A 23,032-nucleotide genomic window follows, 5' to 3' on the forward strand; every position below is an offset into this window, starting at 1 on the left:
TATGGCTGGGTGCCTCATCGCCAAGATGAAGCTGTTCCTGGCCCTGGCAGGGGTCCTAGCCACACTCATTCTGGCCCCACTGTGTGAGGGCGCTGGCACAGGTAACATCCCTTTGGACAGCTAAGGAGGAGGGCAGTGGAGGGGGAGGTGTTTGGGTCTGGGGAAGCCCGTGGCTCCTCTGGACTCTGAGCCCCCTCCTTTTGAACAGCCTCCCCTAGGACAGTGGAGACCTCGGTCCTTCGGGGCTGCATAACAGAGGCCAAGTTACTGGTGGATGCTGCCTACAATCAGACTCAGAGGAGGTGGGTCTGGGAGGGTCAACGAGGTGGGTGGGCTCCAGCCACGGTCATGTCAGCCATCACCCTGCCCCCGGGCACCTTGGGGCAGTGCCATGTCAGCAGAGAGCCTCCCTTCCATCCATCCTGCCTTCTCATACTGCCCTGACTGTCCACTCCCAGGCTGGGACTCTGCTGGGGGCTTCTGCTGGGGGGCTCTGCTTCCTTTCTCCAGTCCCTGCTCTCCTTGTGCAGCATCAAGGAGCGCCTCCGTAGTGGCCTGGCCAGCCCCTTGGACCTCCTGTCCTACTTCAAGCAACCATTAGGAGGCACCAGAACGGTGGTTCGGGCCGCTGATTATATGCATCTGGCCTTGGATCTGCTGGAGGAGAAGCTACAACTCCAGGGGTCAAGTTCCTTCAATGTCACTGGTACTGTGCTCCCCCACTGAGCCCCAGGGTTTCTCTGGCCTGGGAAGGTGGGGTACACAGCCTGGGCTGTCAGGAGGGAAGGGGTAAAGGGATGGGAGGTATGGAACAGACCCAGTTGGGAAGGAGCTAGGACCCTGGACCCAGGACTCTGCCCTCTGCCCCAACCCCAGATGTGCTGACGGAATCCCAGCTTCGGCTGCTGTCCCAGGCCAGTGGCTGTGCTCCCCAGGACCAGAAGGAGAAGTGCAGCAACAAGTATCGGACCATCACTGGGAAATGCAACAACAGGTGTGTATCAGAGGCCACGCCTTACCCAAGGGCCCCTCCTTTCCCTCCCCCATGCCCTCACCCCATGCTGAGTGGTCTCTGGGTCCAGAACCCTTGCTGACCAAAGCCTACCCACTGTTGCAGGAGAAGACCCTTCCTGGGGGCCTCCAACCAGCCCCTGGCCCGCTGGCTAGCAGCTGAGTATGAGGACGGGCTGTCACTTCCCTTCGGTTGGACACCCAACAAGAGGCGTCATGGTTTCCTCCTCCCTCTTGTGAGTGGGGGCTGAAGGTCGGGAGGAGGTTCCACTACTTCTCATCATGGGGAGTAAGAGCCCAGCCCAGAGCCAGCTGGAGTCCGGGCTCTCCGCTCGCCAGCTAGGTGACTCTGAGCAAGTCATACAGCTGAGACTCAGTTTCCCCAGCTGTAAAATGGCAGTAAAAGCCACCTCATATTGTTGGTGTGTATATTAAATAAGGTCTTTAGTATAAACATCTATGTAGGATGTGATCTAGTAACCTTAGCCATTATAGTATTGCTTTTTCTGAAAGAATTAGTGTCAAGGGATCCCTGGGTGGCGCAGCGGTTTAGCGCCTGCCTTTGGCCCAGGGCACGATCCTGGAGACCCGGGATCGAATCCCACATCGGGCTCCCGGTGCATGGAGCCTGCTTCTCCCTCTGCCTGTGTCTCTGCCTCTCTCTCTCTCTGTGTGTGACTATCATAAATAAAAAAAAAAAGAATTAGTGTCAAAAAGTATCTTCGCTAATATAAAGAGCTGTATGTCTTACTTTATGTCTATTGATCTAAGTGATTTCATGTGTATTGGTTTATCATTCTTCTATTCATATGTCAATATAACAGCCACCTATTTATCCACCGACATCTATTTATTAATTCTTCCTCCATCTATCTATCCAGTTCTCTCTGTATTTATTACTTATCACATACCAACTGGTTCATGTATACAAGTCACTCTGTCATCTAGGTACCCGTTAGTCTATATATAAATTGATCTATTGGTTTGATTTACCTCTTTGGAAGAGCTGAAGGATTCCAGCCAGCCAACCTGGCCTTTCCCCTTCTCTACTCCTGGAATCCTCAGGAGCCACACGGGGGGCCATCCTCCTACACATGACAGCCACGCAGTGGGTGGGACAAGGTAGGAGTAGGGAGGCGAGGGCAGGAGAGGAGGAGAGACTGTGTTCACTCCAGCATGGCTGGTCTGCGGCCCCATGCCCCATGTTGACCATCTCTCCACCAGGTCCGGGCCGTCTCCAACCAGATTGTGCGCTTCCCCAATGAGAAGCTGACCTCCGACCGGGGCAGGGCCCTTATGTTCATGCAGTGGGGCCAGTTCATTGACCATGACTTGGACTTTGCCCCTGAGTCCCCAGCCAGAGTGGCCTTCACTGCAGGTGTGGACTGTGAGAAGACCTGTGCCCAGCTGCCTCCCTGTTTCCCCATCAAGGTATCCCCACCGGTCCCCCAGGTCCCAGCTATGGCCTCCGCTCCAGGCCAAGAGCTGGGGGTGGGGGTCTGTAAGACTGAAGCGCCCTCCTTAAAGAGCTGTCTGTGATGCTGGAGTATCAGACAAAGGAGAGGAGCACAGCCCCTGCACAGGCCCCTGGTTCTGTGCATGTCCCCGGGGTGGGGCTGGAGGTGGGGCTGGGGGCGGGGCAGTCTTCTGGCAGGTTTCGGGCTGGCTTCACTGACTACCCTTGACACATGGGTTGGATCCCAACAGGAGAAGCCTCTGGGCTGCTGCTCTTGAGAGCCTTTAGGGTCTCTTAGCTCTTGCCTTCCTCTCCTTCCTGAAGCAGTCCAAGGGTCCTGGGTCCTACAGCTTTCACCAATTCCCAATTCCTGGGATGGCGTTGTGAGCAGGGTGCTATCCTTCAGGCTGAGAGGCAAGGATGGAGTGGAGCACTAGGGAAGAAAGACAGACTCCAGAAAGGAGAGCCTTTTTGGGGATATAGAGGGGGACACATGTGCATACACTCCCACATCCATTCACCCCTAACAGGTAGGGCGACATTCGTGGGGCACGACACGTGAGGGCTCGTAGCTGACTCCTCCCTGGTGCAACCTTACCCGTTCCTTGAGCACCGGTTCAAGGGCAGCTCCTCGTGGGAATCTTCCCATATTTTCCTAGCATACCTTTCACTTTTGGCTTTTAGATCAAGCATAGCAAATAGCACCTCGATTTAGAGTTATACTCTCTATGTGTGCACCTGTTTTCACTGAATGCCAGCTTCCTGAAACCTGTTCTGGATTTTGTTGACTTTTGTTGGTCTCCAAAGCACTTGGCATAGAAGGGTGCTCAGGAAATGTCTGTAGGATTAAATGGAATGAGAGGGGCACAGGCCCAAATGTCAGGAGAACTAGGTCTTAATCCTTCTTCTCCTGCTATCTAGTTGTCACTTCCTGTCTCTGAGCCTCAGTTTCCCCATCTGTAAAGTGAGGATCAAAGGCCTCATCCATTTCTCACCTTTCATAACTCTATGATACAAAGTGCTAAGGATGCTCAGATCCACCTGGTGAGCAGCACGAGTCTGGGTGAGTGGAGGAGGGCTTCCTAGAGAAGAGGAGTTTCAAGCAAGGTTTTGAAGCAAGTGAGGGATGATCCAGAAGAGTGAGCTTGCTCTTGGGGGGGCCCCTTGTCACTGGCTCCTCTTCCACCTCAGATCCCACCCAATGACCCCCGCATCAGGAACCAGAGTGACTGCATCCCCTTCTTCCGCTCGGCACCCGCATGCCCCCAGAACAGGAACAAAGTCCGAAACCAGCTCAACGCACTCACCTCCTTCGTGGACGCCAGCATGGTGTACGGCAGCGAGGACCCTCTGGCCACTAGGCTTCGAAACCTGACCAACCAGCTGGGGCTGCTGGCTGTCAACACCCGCTTCAGGGACAACGGCCGGGCCCTGCTGCCCTTCGACAACCTGCGGGACGATCCCTGCCTCCTCACCAACCGCTCTGCACGTATCCCCTGCTTCCTGGCAGGTCAGTCGCCAGTCGTTGGTCGTTGGTCGAATGAAGAGTAAATAAGACCTGGTACAAAAGAGTTTAATTCAAAGCCAGCAAATGACGGTGGGTAAGGCCCCCCTTCAGGAATTTGCTTTCCTCCCTGGCCTTGAGGAGAAGCTCTCTACAGGAACTGGCTAAGCCCAATCCTCTCTCTCTTTCCCCTGGGCCTGGGGAGAGCAGCCTGATCCCCAATTCCATAGCTGGGGAAAGGTCTAGCCCTTAGTGGAGAATGCTGGTGGATGCAGGTCGTGCGACAGATCGGTTCACAGTCCCAAAGTCAAGGTTCCTGGAGTCAGCCAGGTCCCTCCACCAGGGATCCATGGACCTGGTCACTTGTAGAATAGAATCATCAGGCCCAAGTTCAGCAGCTGCTCTGTGCTTTCCTACCTTGCCTGAACCTGTTTCAGTAATTTGGGGTCTGAGACCCCACCGTCGTCCCCCTCCTGATCCCCTCCTGTGTGGGGCGGAGGGTGGCAATCAGTGAGGAGCCTCGTAGCAGAGCTGTGGAGATGGAGGTCCAGCAAGGGCCTGCAGCTTGGCCCAGGTCACAAAGTGCTACCACCTCTTCCTAGTCCCCAGAGCTCTGTCTTGGCAGAAAGACATTTCTCTGGGAAGTGCTGTGGTGACTCTGAACTTGGGGTTTTCAAGGTGACTCCCGATCATCGGAAACCCCCAAACTGACAGCTATGCACACCCTCTTTATGCGAGAGCATAACCGGCTGGCTACGGAGCTGAGACGCCTGAATCCTCGGTGGAGTGGAGAGAAGCTGTACCAGGAGGCCCGAAAGATTGTGGGGGCCATGGTCCAGGTAGGGAGCCCTAGGCCCAAGTATCCCCTAGGAGATAATATGGCATGAGACACCATTTGAGAGAGTGGCTGCCATTTTCCTTAATACATCCTTTGGGGATATGCCTCAGATTAGCTAGGTCTGGGTGACTGGGAGTCTACCTGAGATCTCACCTGTACCCCAAACTCTGCTGCTCACTGTGTGACCCTGTCCTTGTCACCTCACTCTCTGAGCTTTGAAATCCTCTTCAGCCAATGGGAAACTTAAGATTTCCACAGTTGACATGATGGCAGTAAAGAATTAGGATGTCTGAGCAGCCCTTCAGGAAGCAAAGGCAAGGGAATGGGGTGGGTGGCCGCTAAAGTAATGTTCCTCCTGTCTTCTCTTGAAGATCATCACCTACCGAGACTTTCTGCCCTTGGTTCTGGGCGAGGCCCGAGCCAGGAGAACCCTGGGGTGCTACCGGGGGTATTCCTCCAATGTGGACCCTCGTGTGGCCAATGTCTTCACCCTGGCCTTCCGCTTTGGCCACACCATGCTCCAGCCCTTCATGTTCCGCTTGGACAGCCAGTACCGGGCCTCAGCACCCAATTCTCGTGTCCCGCTTAGCACTAGCTTCTTTGCCAGCTGGCGAGTCGTGTATGAAGGTGACTAGGTTTTATTTAATTTTTTTATTAATCAAAGATTGTATTTATTTATCCATGAGAAACACATAGAGAGAGGCAGAGACATAGGCAGAGGGAGAGGCAGGTTCCCCGCAGGGAGTCCAGTGCGGGACTTGATCCCAGGACCCCATATCACGACCTGAGCTGAAGGCAGATGCTCAACCGCTGAGCCACCAGGTGCCCCAGAAGATGGGAGTGGGGCTGGGGCCAAGCTTAGTGCCAGGAGGCCAGGCTGCTGCTCAGGCCACTGCTAATCATCTTCCCAGGGCACTGAAAACAAAGCAGGTGGCCAAGACCCTCAGGCCTGGGCATCCCATCCCCTCGGGGATAGAGGATTTCCAAAAGGGGAGAAGACTCCTGTCAGATTGTGGGGGCTTGTGGGCCTAGTAAGAGCTTGCCTTCTCCTTCTTTAACAAGTGAGGGTGACTTCTTTCCCTGCCGGCCCCAACTCCCTTCAAGTCTATGCAGGCCTTTGTGTCCTGATACAACTATTACAGAATATAAGCCACTGGCTTGTCCAGCTCTGAGCTAGTTTGACATCAAGTGATGACCCATGGGCTCCCCAGAGGCTGACCCAATCTGTGCTGCTCACATTCTCTGCCACCAGGTGGCATCGACCCCATCATCCGAGGCCTCATGGCCACCCCTGCCAAGCTGAACTGTCAGGATTCCATGTTAGTGGACGAGCTGAGGGACCGGCTGTTTCAGCAAGTGAGAAGGATCGGGCTGGACCTGGCAGCTCTCAACATGCAACGCAGCCGGGACCACGGCCTCCCAGGTGAGGGGGCTTTGCTTGGCCCGGGGCTGCTTCTGCTGGCAGTGTGGGAGGGGGCTGGTCAGAGAAGATCTTCCGTGCATCCTCTCTGGCTGGAACTAAACCCCATGTGCTGTGGTTCAGAAGCAGGCAAGGCTGAGCTTGATGCAGTAAAGTGGCCCCGGGACCACCCTTTTGCCATCCTGTCACATCTCCTCCAGCCACTACAGGGCCTTTACCTGTAGGTTCACACCATGGCTGGGACTTGGACACAGGAGTGGACAAAGCAGATCAGGACTTTCCAGATGGAGAAAATAGTAGGTTCAAAGGGCAAGGAAGAACCGCTCCATTCCCTTCTACCCTGGCGAGTTCCAAGGAGGCAGATGCAAGTTCTGGGGACATAGAAACTAGCTCCTGCCTCTAAGTATGGAAAGGCAAAGAGCCGGAGAGGCAGGAACAGGTGGAGTGAACTTAAGACAGCCTTGGCTGTTTCATGAAGATACAAAAATCCCAGCAAAGAAAAATTTATCCCAGGAAAGAAGAAAACTTTGGCATTTTGCCAAGAATTTTCATGGCTATTAATCATTTCTTTCTGCCAATGACCTTGAGAAGCTGAGGAAATAAGCTCAGAGACATCTAGGTCATTTTCTCAAGGCCACAGAACTAGGAAATAGTAAAATTTGAATCAAGTTCAAATTTCTCCTTTCTTTCCCCCTGTGCAAGCTACAGTGTTAGGGGAAGGCTTTGGTCACTGCCTTGCTCCCCTCTCCTCCCGACCTATTACTTTCCTGTCGAAAGATAACTCGAAGCGCCATCTGCCTCGGCTAATCTGTGGCTGTGTAGAACAGGGTGGGGGCAATCTCCAGCCAACCTGATACAGCACCTGGCAGGCACACAGCAGGGGCTCAAGAACCTGCTTCTTTCAAGAACCTCTTTCTTACACTTGGGGGCTCCAGACAACTAGAGCCGTGGGCGCCCCCTGCTGGAGAACCGAGATTGCCAGCCAACCAAGTGCCACAGTTTCTGTGCCACCCCGCCCCCATACCTTTCCTTCTGCGCTGTCCCAGAAATATTGTCCTGATACTAGCTCTGACAGTCTTCTACAATCCCTTCCCAAGTTCAACAACCAAATTTGGAATTGGAAGAGCTTGTTTGGACTCCACTTAATGGAGTGACCTTAAGAAAGTCACACTTGCTCAAGCTCAGCAAACATCCATGGATACACTGGAGATTACAAAGTGCCTCACAAAGGTGTTGTGAGGATCCTAAGAGATTATCACACACCAGTGCTGAGTGAGGTAAAGCATTCGAATGTTTTCCTTTGCTCAGCTGGAAGTTGGGTGTTTGTGAGTTGTAGTTCAATGGACAATCGTGTGCAGGTGTTTCTTCAAGGTTAGGGCAAACCTGTCTCCTATCTCGATGGGCCCCACCTCATCATCTGGCTTAGTCTTGGTGTGGGATCCTCTAACAGCCAAGAAGTCAGAAGGTCGGCCTTTGGAAGTTTCTGAGTAGGTGAAAAAAGAAATTCCAAACAGCTTTACTGGAATCTAATTAGCATACCATAAAATTTACCCATATGAAGTATACAATTCAATGACTTTGGTATATTTAGAGTTGTAGATTGATCACTTTTTTCTTTTTGGCTGTTAAGGTCTTTGGCCCATTGGTCACCATTACTAATTTTTATCACTACCTTACAACAAAGAAACCTTACAGCAACCATCACTCCTGGTCCCCACCCTAGCCCCTGACAATCACTGATCTTTGCACCTACCTCTACATAATTGCCTATTCTGGACCTTTCATGTAAATGGAATCATATAACCTGTGGTCCTTTTCTGAGTAAACTTTAACCACACTCTTCAATTCTTGGTTTGTTCACCTATGTGTTTATTCATGCCTTCTCAAAACCTGATTAAGAGTCTTTTATGTTCTGGGTCCATCTTATTTGTACCTAATTGATGCATTGGTGCCCAGTAATGTCTTTGTGGTTATGATTGTTGAGTTACAGCAGCTTCTTATGTTAGGACACACTCCTTGGTTGATGCATGGTTGTCCACTCACTTTGAAAATTAGAGGGCAGTGGTTTGATCTTTGCAAGTTTTGGCCCTCTTCTGTCAGCAGAGATCTTGTTCTGCCTGACATTTCCTGACCACAGAGCTCTCTCAGGAGAAGCTGTGGAGAAGCAGAAGCTAAGGGGAAGGCAGCAGGGTAAGACTGAACCGCCTCTGCCCCCTCTCCCTACAGGGTACAATGCCTGGAGGCGCTTCTGTAGCCTCTCCCAGCCCCGGAATCTGGCACAGCTTAGCCGGGTGCTACGAAACCAGGATTTGGCAAAGAAGTTCCTAAATTTGTATGGGACACCTGACAACATTGACATCTGGATTGGGGCCATCGCAGAGCCTCTTTTGCCGGGGGCCCGAGTGGGGCCTCTTCTGGCTTGTCTTTTTGAAAAACAGTTTAACAAAGCCCGAAGTGGTGACAGGTAAGTGACTCTCCCCTAAAAAGACCAGCCCCAGAGGCAGGGCAGAAAAGCACTAGCATGTCAAGACTCGGTAAGGGCGATAGTGACCTTTTTAGATTCATTTCTTCCAAGTTCACAGGGTCTGAGATCAGGAGACTTCTCTGTGGAGAGGTCAGTCAGAGCAAGAGAGACCATGGGCCAGGCAAGGCTGATGGCATCTGAGCTACATGCACCTTTAGCCCACAAAGCAGACTTGTTCCTCGCCGTTCCTCGCTAATGGATCCCAGAAAACATGAGCAGGAAGGGCTAAATCTTACTTCCAACAAAGCTTATGGTTTAAGACCTGACTCCTTATTTGGATTTGGCATTTACTTGGGTTCAAATCCAACCCAGGCCACTTAAATTACTGTGTTTAATATTGAGCAATTTACTTGACCGTTGAACCTGTTTCTTCATTTATAAAAGAGGAATACCTATTTTTCAGGAATTCTGGAGAATTCAATGAAATGATGTCAAGTACCTGGCATACAGCAGATGCCTATTATGTTAATTCCTCCCTAACCTTCACCCACATCCCTCCACTTATCTCGATAGGTTCTGGTGGGAAAAAAGGGGTGTTTTCACCAAGAGACAGCGCAAGGCCCTGCGCCAGATTTCCTTGTCTCGAATTGTGTGTGACAATACTGGCATCACCACCGTTTCGAGGGACATCTTCAGGGCCAACGTTTTCCCACGGGGCTTTGTGAGCTGCAGCCGCATCCCCAGGTTGAACCTGTCAGCCTGGCGAGGCAGATGAGGCCTCTGCAGGTAAGGGAAGGCCCTCCTCCAACGGCTCTGGGCGGGGCCAGGCCTTTACATCTTCCCCTGGGCCAGGTGGCTGAGTCCTTTAAGACCTCTAACAGAGACAATACTTGTCACTACAGGCAGGGTAATCTTCCCTAGTGGCTTCTGGTATGCTAGCTTCAGGATGGATAGTTAATCCAAGGCCTAGGACTTTGGGGGGCAGTTAGGAAGTGTCCAATTAGCTTCAGCTTAGTCTTGGGGACCCTAAAAGAGCTCTGTCTGGATACAAGCAAGTTCCTTCCTTGTCCACTTGTGCTGCTTCCACAGGAGCCCATCCCAAGCCTCCAGCCTTATACACAAGGGAACTTGAGGAAGACCACAAGGCTGCCTTTTACCCTGGAGCAACCACATCTGCTGACGCTTCTGCTGGCTATGGCTCAGAGCTGGTTCCGTGGCTGACAGCTGGCGCTCTTGACAGCAATGAACCCTCCCACCTTGGGAGCCTCCTAGGTATTTGGTCAGGCATCAGCTGGCTCCCAGTGCAAGGAGGTCTTGAGGCTCAGGCAAGAAGAGTTATCTGGATGGTTTCCAGTCTCTTTTTCCTATTTCCCAAGCCTATCTCCATCCCCCACCCATGACTGCAGCCCACACCACACCCAGCCCCAGCTGCCCCACAATCCTCTGCTGGAGCCTGCAGGTTGGGCAGTGTGCTCTGGTTGTACCAATAAAGGACTGCTGAGGCCAAGAGCTGGTTTCTGCGTTGGGCTGGGGAGGGCATAACTACAGTCCCATGCTTTGCTCCAAATATTTAAGAGGAGCACTGCCAGGACACCACCAGCACTAACCCCTAAATTTCTCCTGCGGGCTGACTTAACCCAAAGAGACACTCTGGAGTAGGAAAGGGCAGAAAGGGAGAAGGTTCAGGAGAATACTTTGGCCACACCAGCAGCCTGAATACAAAAACAGCCGACACGTCAGTCAGTATAAAAAGTTCTTATGTACAAAAAGCACAATAAAAGATACTACCTGGCTAGCAGAGAGGACTGGGCACTGCCTTCAGCCTTCACTTACTCATATCTCAAACCCAACAAACCCCAGGCAGCAGGACAAGGCTACCCTAGAAAGAGGAGGCTGAGGCCTTCAGGCAGGAATTCAAGATCTCTCCTTCTTCCCTTACTTGAGCCTCCATTTGTAAGGCAGGCTGAGAAGCAGGAGGCACCTGCAGCTCCCTGCTCTTGAGACAGTGAGACAAGCCAGAAAAGAGAACCCCACACTGGGCTAACCCAACAGGCCTGCCTTGTTGTGACAGCCACTTGCAGGAAAGGAAATATGAAGAGGGGCACCATAGGGTCTCCAGCATTATTGCTACCCAGCAGCGGGGAGGCCCTGCTGAAGATTAGGCAGAGGGGCTGGCCTGGGACTTGCTCAGCTCTTCTGGTTCTCGGCAGTCCAATGGGGTCACTTGTGAGAAAGATGAAGACGCGGGAGGGCACTGGCCTCAGATGGTACCTGTCTTGTCCTCTTGCAGAGGGGACCGGGGCCACAGTGAGCTAGGAAACCATGGTTCCCGAGGGGCTCACTAGGTCCTGGGGAAGGCTCTCTCGGGCCTCCTGCATGCGGCGCCGGGCACGACGGAAGGCCTCTGGGAGAAGAGTGATACAGCAGTGAGCCACTGTGGTGCAGGCAGGAGCGTGGCTCAGGCTGGTGTGGGGGGAGCTAGGGGGGATTAGCTGCGAAGAGGAGGGAAACCTACCCAGCACACTGTGAACTGAACTCTGCTGGCTGAAACCTTCCAGACGGTCCAGCACACTCCGCATCCTTTTCTGGAGGAAGCTTGACTCCATGAAGGCCCTGCACAGAAGCCCACCATGTGGCCACAGTTGCTCTCCAGCCCTCAGGGGTATGGCTGAGGGCCAGGGTCACTCACCTGGACTGCTGCAGACAGTGCAAGCGGAATGTGACACTGCCTGTGGTCTCGGTGCGGAACCCAAAGCGGCTCAGACGCTCCCCCTATGGAGTGCAGTTCAGTGTTAGGCTTCTGGGCACCTTGCTAACCTCACCCCCGTTCTTACTCCCATTCTCGCAGAACAGATCTGCTGGGGAAACCTCATTCCCACAGACTCCATAACCTCAAGGCTAACATTAGGCTCCCAACTATAAATCAGGGGATGCCCCAACCTCATTTGAGATTAAGCAGTCCTACAAGTGTCCTGCCAATCCTCCCCACCTCTGATTACTGAAGCCTCAGTGATGGGCTGGAAGGAGGGGCCGGTAACTCTGACGGCACCCGGGGAATCTCTAAGTATACTCATTTCCCGAGATCTCCTAGGGTAGCAGTGTAGATGTCTGCACCTGGTTCAAGATGTGGCCATGACCTCCAGCTTAAGCTACAGGAAGGAAGGGATTAAGTAATAATGAAACAATTAAGGGGCCTTAACCCAAATCCCACCTTCTCCAGAAGAGACAGGAACCTAAACTCCCAGCACAAAGTCTCCCCAGAGACAAAAGTCACCTTGAAGGTTCCTGGTATCCGCACGTAGGAAAGGTCCTCCAGTTCCAGAGAGCCGCCAATGAAAAACCTCCTCAGCTCAGCCACCGTGCCGAGCTCCATGGGCCTCCACGTGGAGACAGTCAGGGTGTGCGAGCCTGTGCCAGAGAGGGGAGAGGGGCCGCAGCCAGAAAGGACACATGGTCTCTGACTCCCAGCAATGACATAGGCCCTAGCCTCCACTAAAACACCTTGTCTGGTGATAACCTGACCGCCAGTGAGGTGATCATGGTGGTCTGAGGCACCTGTTTGGAAACCAATCAGCTAGAAATTCAAAATTTAGCCCTGCCAATTATGACCTGTGTCCCTGAGACAGGTTTATTAACTCCTCTGAGCCCCATTCTGCCTACTAGGAAAGTGGCAGCGGTAAGGCTTATGCCTCAGAGTGGCTGGTGGAATTAAACGAGAAGCACTTAGTATAACGCTTGGCACCCAACAGAAGACAATGGCTATTGTTTCAAAACAAAGAATGATCCATTCAATACATGTATGCCAAGTGCCCACCCTGCCTGAGCTTCTCTGTCAAGGCTGCATGTCAAAACAGAGGAGCATGAAGCAGATGCCACAGACGCTCGGGCTGCACCACTTCAAGGTTAGTTGCGACTTCATTCAGTTGTCCCTAATGCAGCGGGGAGAATTCCTCAAAAGGAGCAAGGAATCTTGCAAGTTAAATGATTCTAATTCCTAAGTATCCCTCCTTCTCATGGAAGAGGCCAAATCTTTTAGAAGTGTTAGTCTTGTTCCTAGGAGCTAGGGCATGTGGGCCAGTGGAGGGCGGGAACCAGACGTCACCTGGGGTGGCAGGCAGCACCATGGCCCCGTAGCCTTCCACACGATACCTCTGCCAGAAGTCCAGTGAGAGGACCTCACAGTAGAGCACAGGCCACTCTGGGAGAGCATCTGGAAGAAGGGAGAGAAGTCAGCCGGGTCACAGGAGGCCTTCCTGAAGAGAGGGCACCACCAGAGGAGACCCCGAGCCTAGGACCTACTCACCAGTAGATTCGTCTTCATGGAGGAAAGAGGCCTCAAATGTGAATGGGTAGGAGAAGTAAGCCACCTTCTCCTAAAGAAGAGAAGTATTATTTTATACTCAGTGTCATGGGGTAGGCAAGGCCTCACTGAGAATCTGTTCTTCCTGAAGCCATTGACACCTTCGCAAGGAAAATGAAAAACTATCACCCCATGTGGGAAATAAGAGGCTGAGAGAAGAAGGGGCACCCACATACAAGCTACTACCATTCTCAGAAAAACAGAGAGGGAACCTCTGGACCAGGCAGCCCTATAGAGCCTGCAGAGAAGGGCCAGACCCAACTCTGAATCCTCCCCAGGGTGGCAGCCCCATAATTTCCTCTCCAGATACCCCTCTTGTTTTCCATACCATTCCCAGGGATTTGGTGGCACAGGTCTGTGTTATTCCTGAGAGCTGCTGGAATGCTGGGCTTGACCAATCTGAAAGCCAAAGACCATATATAGTAAGATGACCTGGGAGGAAGGCAAGTAGTTGAGAAAAAGACAAAGTTCCTTTATCCATTCATTCACTCACACACTCACTCATCCACTTAACATTTACTGAGTGTCTCCTATGTGCTAGGACCAGTCATTGGCGATATATTGGTGAGCAAACAGGAGAGATCTGTTTCTCACAGAGCTAATATTCCAGTTGGAAGGGGAGACAGACAACAAATCAACCAACAAGAGGCTATTAGGTAGTGATAGATTTATTTTCTAAAAATAAAGCAGGCTCTTTTATTTATTTTTTTAAAATATTTTATTTATTCATGAGAGACACAGAGAGAGAGAGGCACAGACACAGGCACAAGGAGAAGCAGGCTCCATGCAGGGAGCTCGACGTAGGATTTGATCCCAGGTCTCCAGGATCACGCCCTGGGCCGAAGGTGGCGCTTAACCACTGAGCCACCCAGGCTGCCCAAGCAGGCTCTCTTAGATCGGGTGGTGAGGGAGGACCTCTCAGAAGTGACCCTTATGCGAGACCTAAACTCAGAAGAACCAGTCATGCAAAGATATGACTGAAAGGTTTTCAGACAAAGGAAATGATTCCCAAAAGGCCCTAAGGTGGAAATGAACTTGGTATGTTCACGAACAGAAAATCTGATGGGAATGCTGTAAGGGAGAGATAGGCAGGGGCCAGCTTGTTCAGGCGTTGGAGCTGGGATTTTACTCTAAGTGGGAGGGGAAGCTGTTGGGGTTTAAAGCTCAAGAGAGACACAACTAATTTACATTTTCAAAGGTTCAATTTGGCCATGGTGTCTGTGCAAATGAACTGTAAAGGAAGCAAAAGGGTAAGTTAGAAAGTTAATTCATCAGCTGCGGCAGGAGATGTAGGTAGAAGAGAGAAGATGTTCAGGACATCATTTGAAGACAAAGCCGACCGGACCCAGTGATGGAATGACCGGCTGTAGGGAGCTAGAGAAAGTGAGCAATCAAGGGTATCCCTGGGTTTTGGACATCAGCAACTAAGTAAATGACATTGCCACGTCCCTTAAGGAAGACCATGAGGGCACGTTTGACGCAGGAGGGAGAATCAAGAGTTCTCTGGATCCCGTTAAGCAGGAATGACAAACAGACAATGGGATATGAGCCTGGATTCAGGCGAAAGGCCAAGGCTAGAGAGAAATCTAGGGGTCAGAGACATATACATAGTATTCAAGCCATGGGATGGGTGGGACCACCTAGAAAGACTCTAGAGAGACAGTAACAGAAGGCCCAGCCCCAGACTTGGCCACTCTAAAGGTTGGAGACCAACAGATGAGCAAATAGCCAAGGGACTGATGAACCACCACCAAGAGAGAAGAGAGGCATGTGGAGCCAGAAGCCAAGAGCAGAGTTTCAGTGAGGAACAGTGAACTGTGCCACATGCTTCTGAGAGGCCATGCAAGGTGCAAACAGAGATGTCACCGCAAGATTTGACAACTTGGAAGTGATTTATGTCCTTAAAAAGGACAGTAACAACCTCTTTGAAAAAAGTGGGGAAGCTGGACTGAATGCCTCTAGAAAATGGTCAGAATGGGTATAAAAGAGACATGAATATTACTTACTAGTGGTTGGCAATTCCACAAAGAAGTGGACGTAGAGATTGTCATACTCATAGCCTTGGGCTGAAACTAAGAGAACAAGATACAATTTCAGCTTATTCTCTTTTCTCCCTTAACACCCAACAGTCCTGAAGGGTCTGCACACTTCAGGAGGCAAGTCCCTCGAGGGCCAGGACCTATCTGTGCTTCCAGGAAAGACTCATGACTCAGTTTCCCAAGTAGCGTAGACAACCCAGGGCCTCCCCTGCAGTGGGGCGGGTTACCTCGCAGCTGTCAGGGCACTTGCACAGCAGCAGGGGAATGTCTGTCTGGAAGGACACTTACCTACCTCTCCGTTTACAAAGAGCCGGAGGGCACCTGGGGCAGTCTAAGGGAGAGAGGAGGGACAAATCAAGAGGTCTGGGGGAATCAGCACTCCGCCTCCAGCGCATCCACAAATCCCCGGAAGACCTGACACGGGCTGCCAGATATGAGTACACCACTACTGCGCTTCCTCCCCGCTCTGCCACCTTTCCGCTGCTCTGTTTCCTTCATTTCTAAAAGTTTGTGACCATAAAGAAAGTATATAATTTAAAGGGTGAGGAGGGCAATGAAGCATGGAGAGCTTATAAGAATAGCCACTTTACAGTGGGAAGCTGGTGGCCCCTGTTCCCTTTAGATGCCTGAGATCAAGGAACTAGGGAGTTTGCTTTTTTAATTACTTGTGATTTCTTATCTGACTTTTGGACACTGAACATCTGCTGCTGATGCAATATAAAAATAATGATTTTTTTTTAGGGAGAGGGAGAAGGAGAATCAGAGAGGGAAACCGCTGGGTAATCCTACGCTTGTTTCCTGATCTAGGAATGGAATTTGTGGAATAAGAAAGCAGGACCACAGAATAACTGACATAAACTATTTTGTTTGGTTTGTTTAAGAGCTAAACTATTTAGGAGCACCTGGGTGGCTCAGTGGGTCAAACATCCGCCTTTGGCTCAGGTCATGACCTCAGGGTCCTGGGATTAAGCCCAGCTTCTTCAAGCTCCCTGTTGAGCAGGGAGACTGCGTCTTCCTCTCCCTCTCTCTCTCTCTCTGTGATCTCTTTCACTCTCACTCTCTCTCAAATAAATAAATAGAATCTAAAAAAAAAAAAAAAAGCTAAACTACTTGATAAACAGAAAGGGTGCCCATTCCTTCTCTATGGGGCACTTAGGAAAAATATCCACATGAAGAGTGAGGAAGACATTGTTCATCTTTAAATTAATTTTAAAAATTAATTATAAGGTAATATGTGAATGCATTACCAATGGTAATATTTTAAAACCACTAAGTTTAGGGAATAAAAAGTAAACATCCCTGACATATCCCTCTCACTACCCAACACCCATCTACCTTCCCACCCCTACCCCCACCCCAGAGAAAGCCACCCATAGCATGTGTGTACCCTTCTAGACTTTTTTCACTGACATCTTCTTTTTCATTAACAGTTCTTTTTTAATATACCATATTTTATTTTATTTTACATTTTTAGAGAGAGAGAGCCCGCGAAAGCTCTCTGAAGGGGGGTGGGGGGAAGGGGTCGAGGGAAAGGATCTCAAGAAGACTCTATGTTGAGCACAGAGCCTGACATGGGGGTTGATCTTATGACCCTGAGATCATAACCTGACCCAAAATCAAGAATCAGATGCTTAACTGACTGAGTCACCCAGGCACCTCTGCTTTATTTTATAACACATAACAAGAACTCTGCTCTATATGCTATTCTCTGATTTCCTTCTGGCATAGAGAATATGTCCTTTAAAAGAGATGCTATTACTCAGCCACATTCTAAATGCTCTGGCTAATCCCAGCTCATGGTGCTGCGGGAAGCCAGGCCACTCACCATCTCAAAGTCCGTGCCCACAAGGCTGCTGAGATACTCCTTGTGCCGGCCATAAAGCTGAGGAAACAAACCATATGCAAACTCAAAATGCAACTCTAGCCAGACCAGGGTCAGTTCTGAATGAGAGGGAGAAAAGAAGCTGTAATGGGAAATGTCACAGACAACTGGAAGCTGAAGCATCTAAGCCACTGACATTTTAAAGTGAAGTACAGAGCCTCTGGAGTCTGCTGGTCTGGGACCCAGCCTTGGCTCTTGCACTTACAAGCCCCATGACCTTGGGCAGACTTCTTAGCTTTTCAATCTCAGTTTCCACGGTTATAAAAATGGTAATAATAAAAGCATTCGCCTCAGAGGGTTGTTGTATAGTCTCAATGAAAAAGTATGTGAAGGGCCTCGCAGAGCACGGTAAGTACTCAAACAAATGGTCATTGTTATTATTATTATGTTATAGTATGATCAAAAGTTCTTGATATGTCAGCAATGCTTCCTATGTCAGGAGAGGACCAGTAAGAAAGACCCTGCAACTATGAACATTGACCCCAAACATGATTTCAGCTCTCAGGCACCAAGGCTCATCCCTGCGCTTGGAATGAACTCGCTCTTACATCCTTGAACACACGCTGTTCCCGCTCTTCCTCCTCTGGCTGTGCGAGGGAGGATGCATTGTCCACTGTATACTTCCACACCTCCTGCTTCTCCCCCTCAGTCTCAATTCTGTAGGGTCAAAGTCACACAAAAAGACCAACTCTGGTAAGAAGAAATGTGTCTCTCCAGACCTAGCTCAGGGATGAGCCATCATTGGCCATACACCTCACTTGAAGCAAACGAGGATGAAAGTGGCCAGAATGATGAGCAGGCGAGGGAAACAAAGCAGAAAAGCAGAAGGGGCATTAAAGTGGACACACAGCATAGGTTTGGGGCCCATTTCTGTCTCAAAGTCATGGGGAAACCCTAAAGCACAACATCCTGGTACCCAGTTCTCTCACCTTGATCATTTCTAACGTATAGTTCTCTTATTGTAAGACATAGAGGTAGGAATAGTCAGGCCCAGAGGAAGCGATCTGCCTGAGCTCACCCCACCCTGTTCTGGCTGGTCCTACAGGCAGCAGCACAGAGAATTATTTTCACTTAATTACAACACTGAAGTCAGCCCTTTCAAACTGGTATAGCTGCACACTTTCCTAGAACAGAGTCCCCAGGATCTTAAGGATTTATTATAAGACAGAATATGAACTATTGGCTGGGAATTTAGAAATCAGGGCAGATGAAGGACTTTCTCAGAATCCCCTTAACTAGGGGCAATAAGTGAAGCCAAGGGAAGGAATGAATGCTCCACTCCCGCTTTTTTCTTCTCCTCACCTGTAAGGTCCTTTGAGGCCAGTGAAATCAGGTTTTACTGTGATCACACCATTGCTGTCCACCTTCAGAGTACAGAGGACATGTTCATACTTCTTATAGCCAAGTCTAGAAACCAGGAAATCAACACCTAGGTTCAGGACCGCTGGTCCCATCAACCAGAGAGGAGGAGGTAGTCGGCCCATGCCAGGGGAGAGGACAGAGGCTGTAGTGAGAATTATCATAGTCAAATACCTTCTTCTAAGCACAATCAAGAAGAAAAAGAAAAAGTACCCCCCTTCCTACATACCCCAAGGTGACTATAACAGGATAGGTGATGAATAGAGAGAAAAGAGGATCTGAGCTGGGTGGTAAGGGACTTCTCTCACTTTCCATACGGCCCAAGGTCTGCCATGATGTACATTGTCTGAAGAGGGGTGTTGATGACATGGTTGTTCCTGACAAACTCTTCTGAGGGTTCCCAGGTGACAATTCGTGACTTGAGGATGCCGCCTTCCCTGAAAGGCACCACAGGAAGCGTCAATTCCCAGGCACCCCCTGAAGAGCCTGAAGCCCGCACTTGGGAGAGCATGCCAGGGGCGAGGCCTATGCAGGATGGGGAGCTCAAGTTGGTAGACATACCCAGACACTGGCCTAGAAGGACTACAAAAGGCCCCTCCACCCAGCCCCCATGCTCATTTGCACTTACATCCCTCGCCTGTCCTGCCGTCGTCGCCTGACATTGGCCATTCGTTCGACCAAGAATGATGGCACCTCCCGGGCCGCAGTGGTCATTTTCTGACAGTGCTAGGAAAAGAGAGCAGCGCCCTGTGACCCAACTGGTCAGGGCCACATGGGATCAGGTACTGAAGGCAAGTCTTCCTTCTGAAACCTCATCTGGGACCTGAATCTAAGAGGTAAAGCCATCTCACAATTATATGTGTTGGGGAGGGGAGCAGTGGTACGAACAAGCCAAAGAAAATTCCTACCACGCCTTGGTTTGTTCCAAGATTTTAGCAGCATGTTATCCTTCAGAAATGGGTTTATTTATGCTAACATTAAATGAGTGTGTAGGGGCACCTGGGTGACTCAGCACGGAGTCTCCTGGAATTTCTCCCTCTCTCTGTGCCCCCTCCCCCTGTTCTCGCTCACTCTCTCTCAAATAAATAAATAAATCTTTAAAATGAGTCTCCAATTTCTGAGTACATACCAACCAAAAGTTGGGTAAAAACAAAAACAAAAAAAGTTGGGTGAGTGTGCCTGGTAGATGTTGACGTTACCAGGTACTTGGAAGATACCAAATAGGATACAAAGCACAGTGTGAAAAGTCTTCCCATCGGTAATTCAGCGCTAACTGTAATTTCATTTACTTTTCTAAAACAGAAAACCCAAATTTTACGTGCTACCAACCCAGAGCTTTCTTAACATTAAGCATTAATCTTTCAAAAATACTCATTTAATACCTGCTTCATGCAGAGCTACAAGGTCATAGACAAAAATCAGAAAATATGGGCTCTATTCTCAAGGAGTTTAAAAACTCCCTGGAGGGGATCCCTGGGTGGCGCAGCGGTTTGGCGCCTGCCTTTGGCCCAGGGCGTGATCCTGGAGACCCGGGATCGAATCCCACATCGGGCTCCCGGTGCATGGAGCCTGCTTCTCCCTCTGCCTGTGTCTCTGCCTCTCTCTCTCTCTCTGTGTATGTGTGACTATCATAAATAAATAAAAATTAAAAAAAAAAAACTCCCTGGAAAGAACATGTCATACGGGGACTAAGGCAAATGTAAGGGTGTGTGAGCACAGGCAAACTGCACTAAGCCACTACCCACAGCTGTACTGATTGTCTCGTCAAACCCATAGACACAGAGTTGTGGCTGCATTCTCTGATGACTTTTATCTAGATGGTTCGAGACTCCTGGTCTCTAGTCTGCAAGCCTATCATTAGATACAGCGCCAGCTCCCCTAGGCCCTCCAGCAGGTGGGCAAGGAGCAGCAGCCACACCACTTGAAGACTGTGTCCACTCTACTCCAGACTGGCTGCCAGCAGTACAAGGTAGTTCCTAGTTAGGCTATCTTAACAGGCTTCTGGTTTAATGCACAGGACCCAGTGAGGCCAGAAAGCGAGGGGAGGAAAAGAAGGAAGCTATGGGACCCCAGAAAAAACAATACCTCCTCCACATTGGTGTATCTATCAGAGTCCGTGTAGGTAAAAATCCTTCGGTTCTTCCTGCCACCAGAATCCTCCAGCTTCAGGATCTCTTGACGGTACTGATGATCCAAAGGGCTCTGACAGGCTGCTTCATTTCGGTACAGATCTACTTCAAACTAAGGTCACAGGGACACAGAGATCTACTCAGAATATGTCAAACTTTTGTTCCTGTAACTTTAGTCAAATCAGTTCTATAGAGCCGATGCAATTTAACATGTTTCCATAGCCAACTTCCATTTATCTGAACTAACAGAGGGTAGCAGATCCAAAGAATGTTAAAGCTAAGAGGAGCCAGAGTGATGGTCTAATCCAACTCTGCTATTATAGATGGCAGATTCCTTTCACCCAGAGGTGAAAAGTACTTTACCCAGGATTATAAAACTGAGTAGTCATTCACTATGTTATATTGCCCTTTAAACACAACAGAGGAGTGGGGCACCTGGTTGGTTCAGTCTGCTTTCAGCTCAGGTCATGATCTCGGGGTCCTGGGATTGAGCCCCATGTTGGGTTCCCTGCTCTGCGGGGGGTCTGCTTCTCCCTCTCTCTCTATCCCCCTGCTTGTGTTCACGCTCTCTCCCTCTCTTGTCTCTCAAATAAATGGATAAAGCCTTAAACACCCCCCCCCACACACACACACAGTGGGGGAAAGTAGAAGCTGCTATAACTTTCTGGAAATCAGTTAGGTAATATATATATCAAGAATCTTTCCCCAAGACCAGCTAGGTGGAGGTAAACTGAGTGGATAAGTGGCACTGGCTCACCTGGCTAAAGAGCTTCTCCTGCCACCCAATCACGACCTCTTCCTCTTCCTCTTCCTCTGAGCCGTGTCCACCTCCAAAGACCACAGAGTGAATCAAATGTTTGAGTCAAATCAGCACTACTTCTTGCTCTGTGAGTAGTTATAACCCAGGTCCTTGCCCTAATATTTACCACAAAACCAGCTGGAGTTTGGGGATTTATTAAGCATTCACTGTAAACAAAGGTTTGAGAGGCTGTGAATATATGTAGAAGCCAGGATTAGAACCCAAAGAGTCTTAATTACTACTCTAATTTGAATAAAAGAAGTCATGGCTCCCAGGAATTACTTAATCTAATTCAGTGTCAGGAATTAAATTCAGAATATAAACTAGCTAGCTCTTCTTCAATTCCAAATGTCAACATTTGCTAGAAAGGAGCTCTGGTGTTCTTGTCTTTGCTGTTCGAGGCCATATGTCTAGAACCACAAGCACTGCAGCCTTAGGAGACCAAGTACCAGAAGAGAAGAGGAAAGGCAAATAAATTATTATTTAAAGAACCAAATCGAATACACTGCTGGCTGAGTATGCCTTTTTGAGACACATGCTTCATAACCCACCAACTCATACTCCTGCCCAGGAGTATATCTGAACAGATAACAACAAATGCAGAGAGACTAGTGATTTAACACAAACACAGTGCCCTCCCTCACTCTTCTGGCTTCTGAGGTAAGGAAAACTACATTTGACCACAATTCGGATCAGCTCTTGATGGCAAGAACCATGTCTTACCCGATTTTCTTACACAACATAATGGAGTAGTTAAAAATGCTTGCGATCAAATCCTCGCTTCAACATGTACCAGCCATGTGACCTTGGGCAAGGAACCCAACTTCTCTATGCCTTTTCTCAGATTACAGATCTGGGCCTATTCTATCTTAAAAGTTAACTACTGCCCCAGACCCTTCCCCAGATCTCCCAGAAGCCGCATCAACACCATACACCCACTGGCAGTTGGGTGAGGCCTAAAAGTGGCCAAGTCTATGAGGTCCTTCCCAAGCTGGGCAACGGGCTGGTAACGGAGGAAGTTGCTGGATGTGATTCTTTGCAGGTGGACTCTGTGAGGAAAAGAAAAGCGCGGAATACTCATTACAAGACACATAACGTGATGATGAACACAGAGCAAAGATGGGGGTGGGGGGGGTAGGGGGACAAAAGGAAAGAGGGTGGGGCTAGCAAGGTGGGCTAGGTGCACATGAGCGCGGCCGGGAGTCTTAAGGGAAGAGTGCGGATGGAATCTGAGGAGGGCAGCCTTGAAAGGGCTTGGGTAGGCCTGGAGGCTGTGAGTGGAGGGGGCTGAGGGTAGCGAGGGAGACGCGGAGAGACCAGGGAGGCAGAGATCAGGATTGAAAGCGCAAGTGGGGACTCAGCAAACAAGAAGTGAGGTTCAGGCTCCAATTATCGGAGAGCATTAAAAGCACAGGGCTCTGGGACGACGCGACTACCGGAGGCGCAAGTTGAGCACGGGGTCCCGGGAGCGATACACAGCCTCCCCGGTGTCAGGGTTCCAGACCGTCTCCGCCATGACAGCTGCGACTCGCCGCGACAGCGCCGGAAAGCGCACCGCCCCCAGTGCCCCCTGGCAACGGGGACGCGGAGCTCAGGAGGCGGCTGGGGTGCTGCGCGCGCAACCTACGGTGCCCGGCGAGGCGCTGCGCGAAGCGGGCCCCGCCGGGGCGGAACGCCTGGACGCCGTCGGGGAGAGGTACGTGCGGGGTCACCGCCAACCACGTGTGCGACAGAGCTCGCCCACACCCAAGGTCGGATCGACGCACTTTAC

The 23,032-nt window shown here is 50.3% G+C and overlaps 2 protein-coding genes across 3 annotated transcripts; one reads left to right on the forward strand and one right to left on the reverse strand.

The window, feature by feature from the left end:
• Positions 1–25: 25 nt before the first annotated feature.
• On the forward strand, positions 26–10,366 carry EPX (eosinophil peroxidase). Its single transcript, XM_055332269.1, has 12 exons — positions 26–101; positions 209–302; positions 531–706; positions 877–994; positions 1,118–1,247; positions 2,236–2,442; positions 3,659–3,977; positions 4,650–4,810; positions 5,181–5,436; positions 6,062–6,232; positions 8,456–8,693; positions 9,267–10,366. The coding sequence occupies exons 1-12, from the start codon at positions 26–28 to the stop codon at positions 9,466–9,468; spliced, it is 2,148 nt and encodes a 715-aa protein (XP_055188244.1). The 3' UTR covers positions 9,469–10,366.
• Positions 10,367–10,433: 67 nt separating this feature from the next.
• Positions 10,434–22,793, reverse strand: MKS1 (MKS transition zone complex subunit 1). 2 transcript variants are annotated; one of them, XM_055332283.1, is made up of 18 exons: positions 22,698–22,793; positions 22,201–22,310; positions 21,220–21,290; positions 20,419–20,574; positions 18,962–19,059; positions 18,642–18,770; positions 18,277–18,381; positions 17,523–17,631; positions 16,918–16,974; positions 15,381–15,423; positions 15,060–15,125; positions 13,382–13,452; positions 12,997–13,066; positions 12,796–12,903; positions 11,968–12,101; positions 11,383–11,465; positions 11,209–11,306; positions 10,434–11,097 (listed from the first exon to the last, which is right to left on the reverse strand). In XM_055332283.1, exons 1-18 carry the CDS (start codon positions 22,775–22,777, stop codon positions 11,006–11,008), a joined length of 1,680 nt encoding a protein of 559 aa, XP_055188258.1. In that variant the 5' UTR covers positions 22,778–22,793; the 3' UTR covers positions 10,434–11,005. The 2 variants fall into 2 exon arrangements, with proteins under 2 accessions (XP_055188258.1, XP_055188267.1); XM_055332292.1 differs by lacking the exon at positions 11,383–11,465.
• Between the last annotated feature and the right edge of the window lie 239 nt (positions 22,794–23,032).

Source organism: Nyctereutes procyonoides, unplaced genomic scaffold (assembly GCF_905146905.1).
Source record: "Nyctereutes procyonoides isolate TBG_1078 unplaced genomic scaffold, NYPRO_anot_genome, whole genome shotgun sequence".
Lineage (NCBI taxonomy): Eukaryota > Metazoa > Chordata > Mammalia > Carnivora > Canidae > Nyctereutes > Nyctereutes procyonoides.

What these genes read in the sequence shown, in the direction of transcription:
- MKS1 (XM_055332292.1), bottom strand. Translation starts at nt 22,777, where the DNA reads ATGGCGGAGACGGTCTGGAACCCTGACACCGGGGAGGCTGTGTATCGC. An exon ending in GATACACCAATGTGGAGGAG is followed by an intron (nt 19,060 to 20,418) that starts GTATTGTTTTTT and finishes CTCTTTTCCTAG; the next exon opens with CACTGTCAGAAAATGACCAC. An exon ending in CCACCAAATCCCTGGGAATG is followed by an intron (nt 13,067 to 13,381) that starts GTATGGAAAACA and finishes TCTCTTCTTTAG; the next exon opens with GAGAAGGTGGCTTACTTCTC.
- EPX (XM_055332269.1), top strand. Translation starts at nt 26, where the DNA reads ATGAAGCTGTTCCTGGCCCTGGCAGGGGTCCTAGCCACACTCATTCTG. An exon ending in AAGTTCCTTCAATGTCACTG is followed by an intron (nt 707 to 876) that starts GTACTGTGCTCC and finishes CCCCAACCCCAG; the next exon opens with ATGTGCTGACGGAATCCCAG. An exon ending in CTCCCTGTTTCCCCATCAAG is followed by an intron (nt 2,443 to 3,658) that starts GTATCCCCACCG and finishes CTTCCACCTCAG; the next exon opens with ATCCCACCCAATGACCCCCG.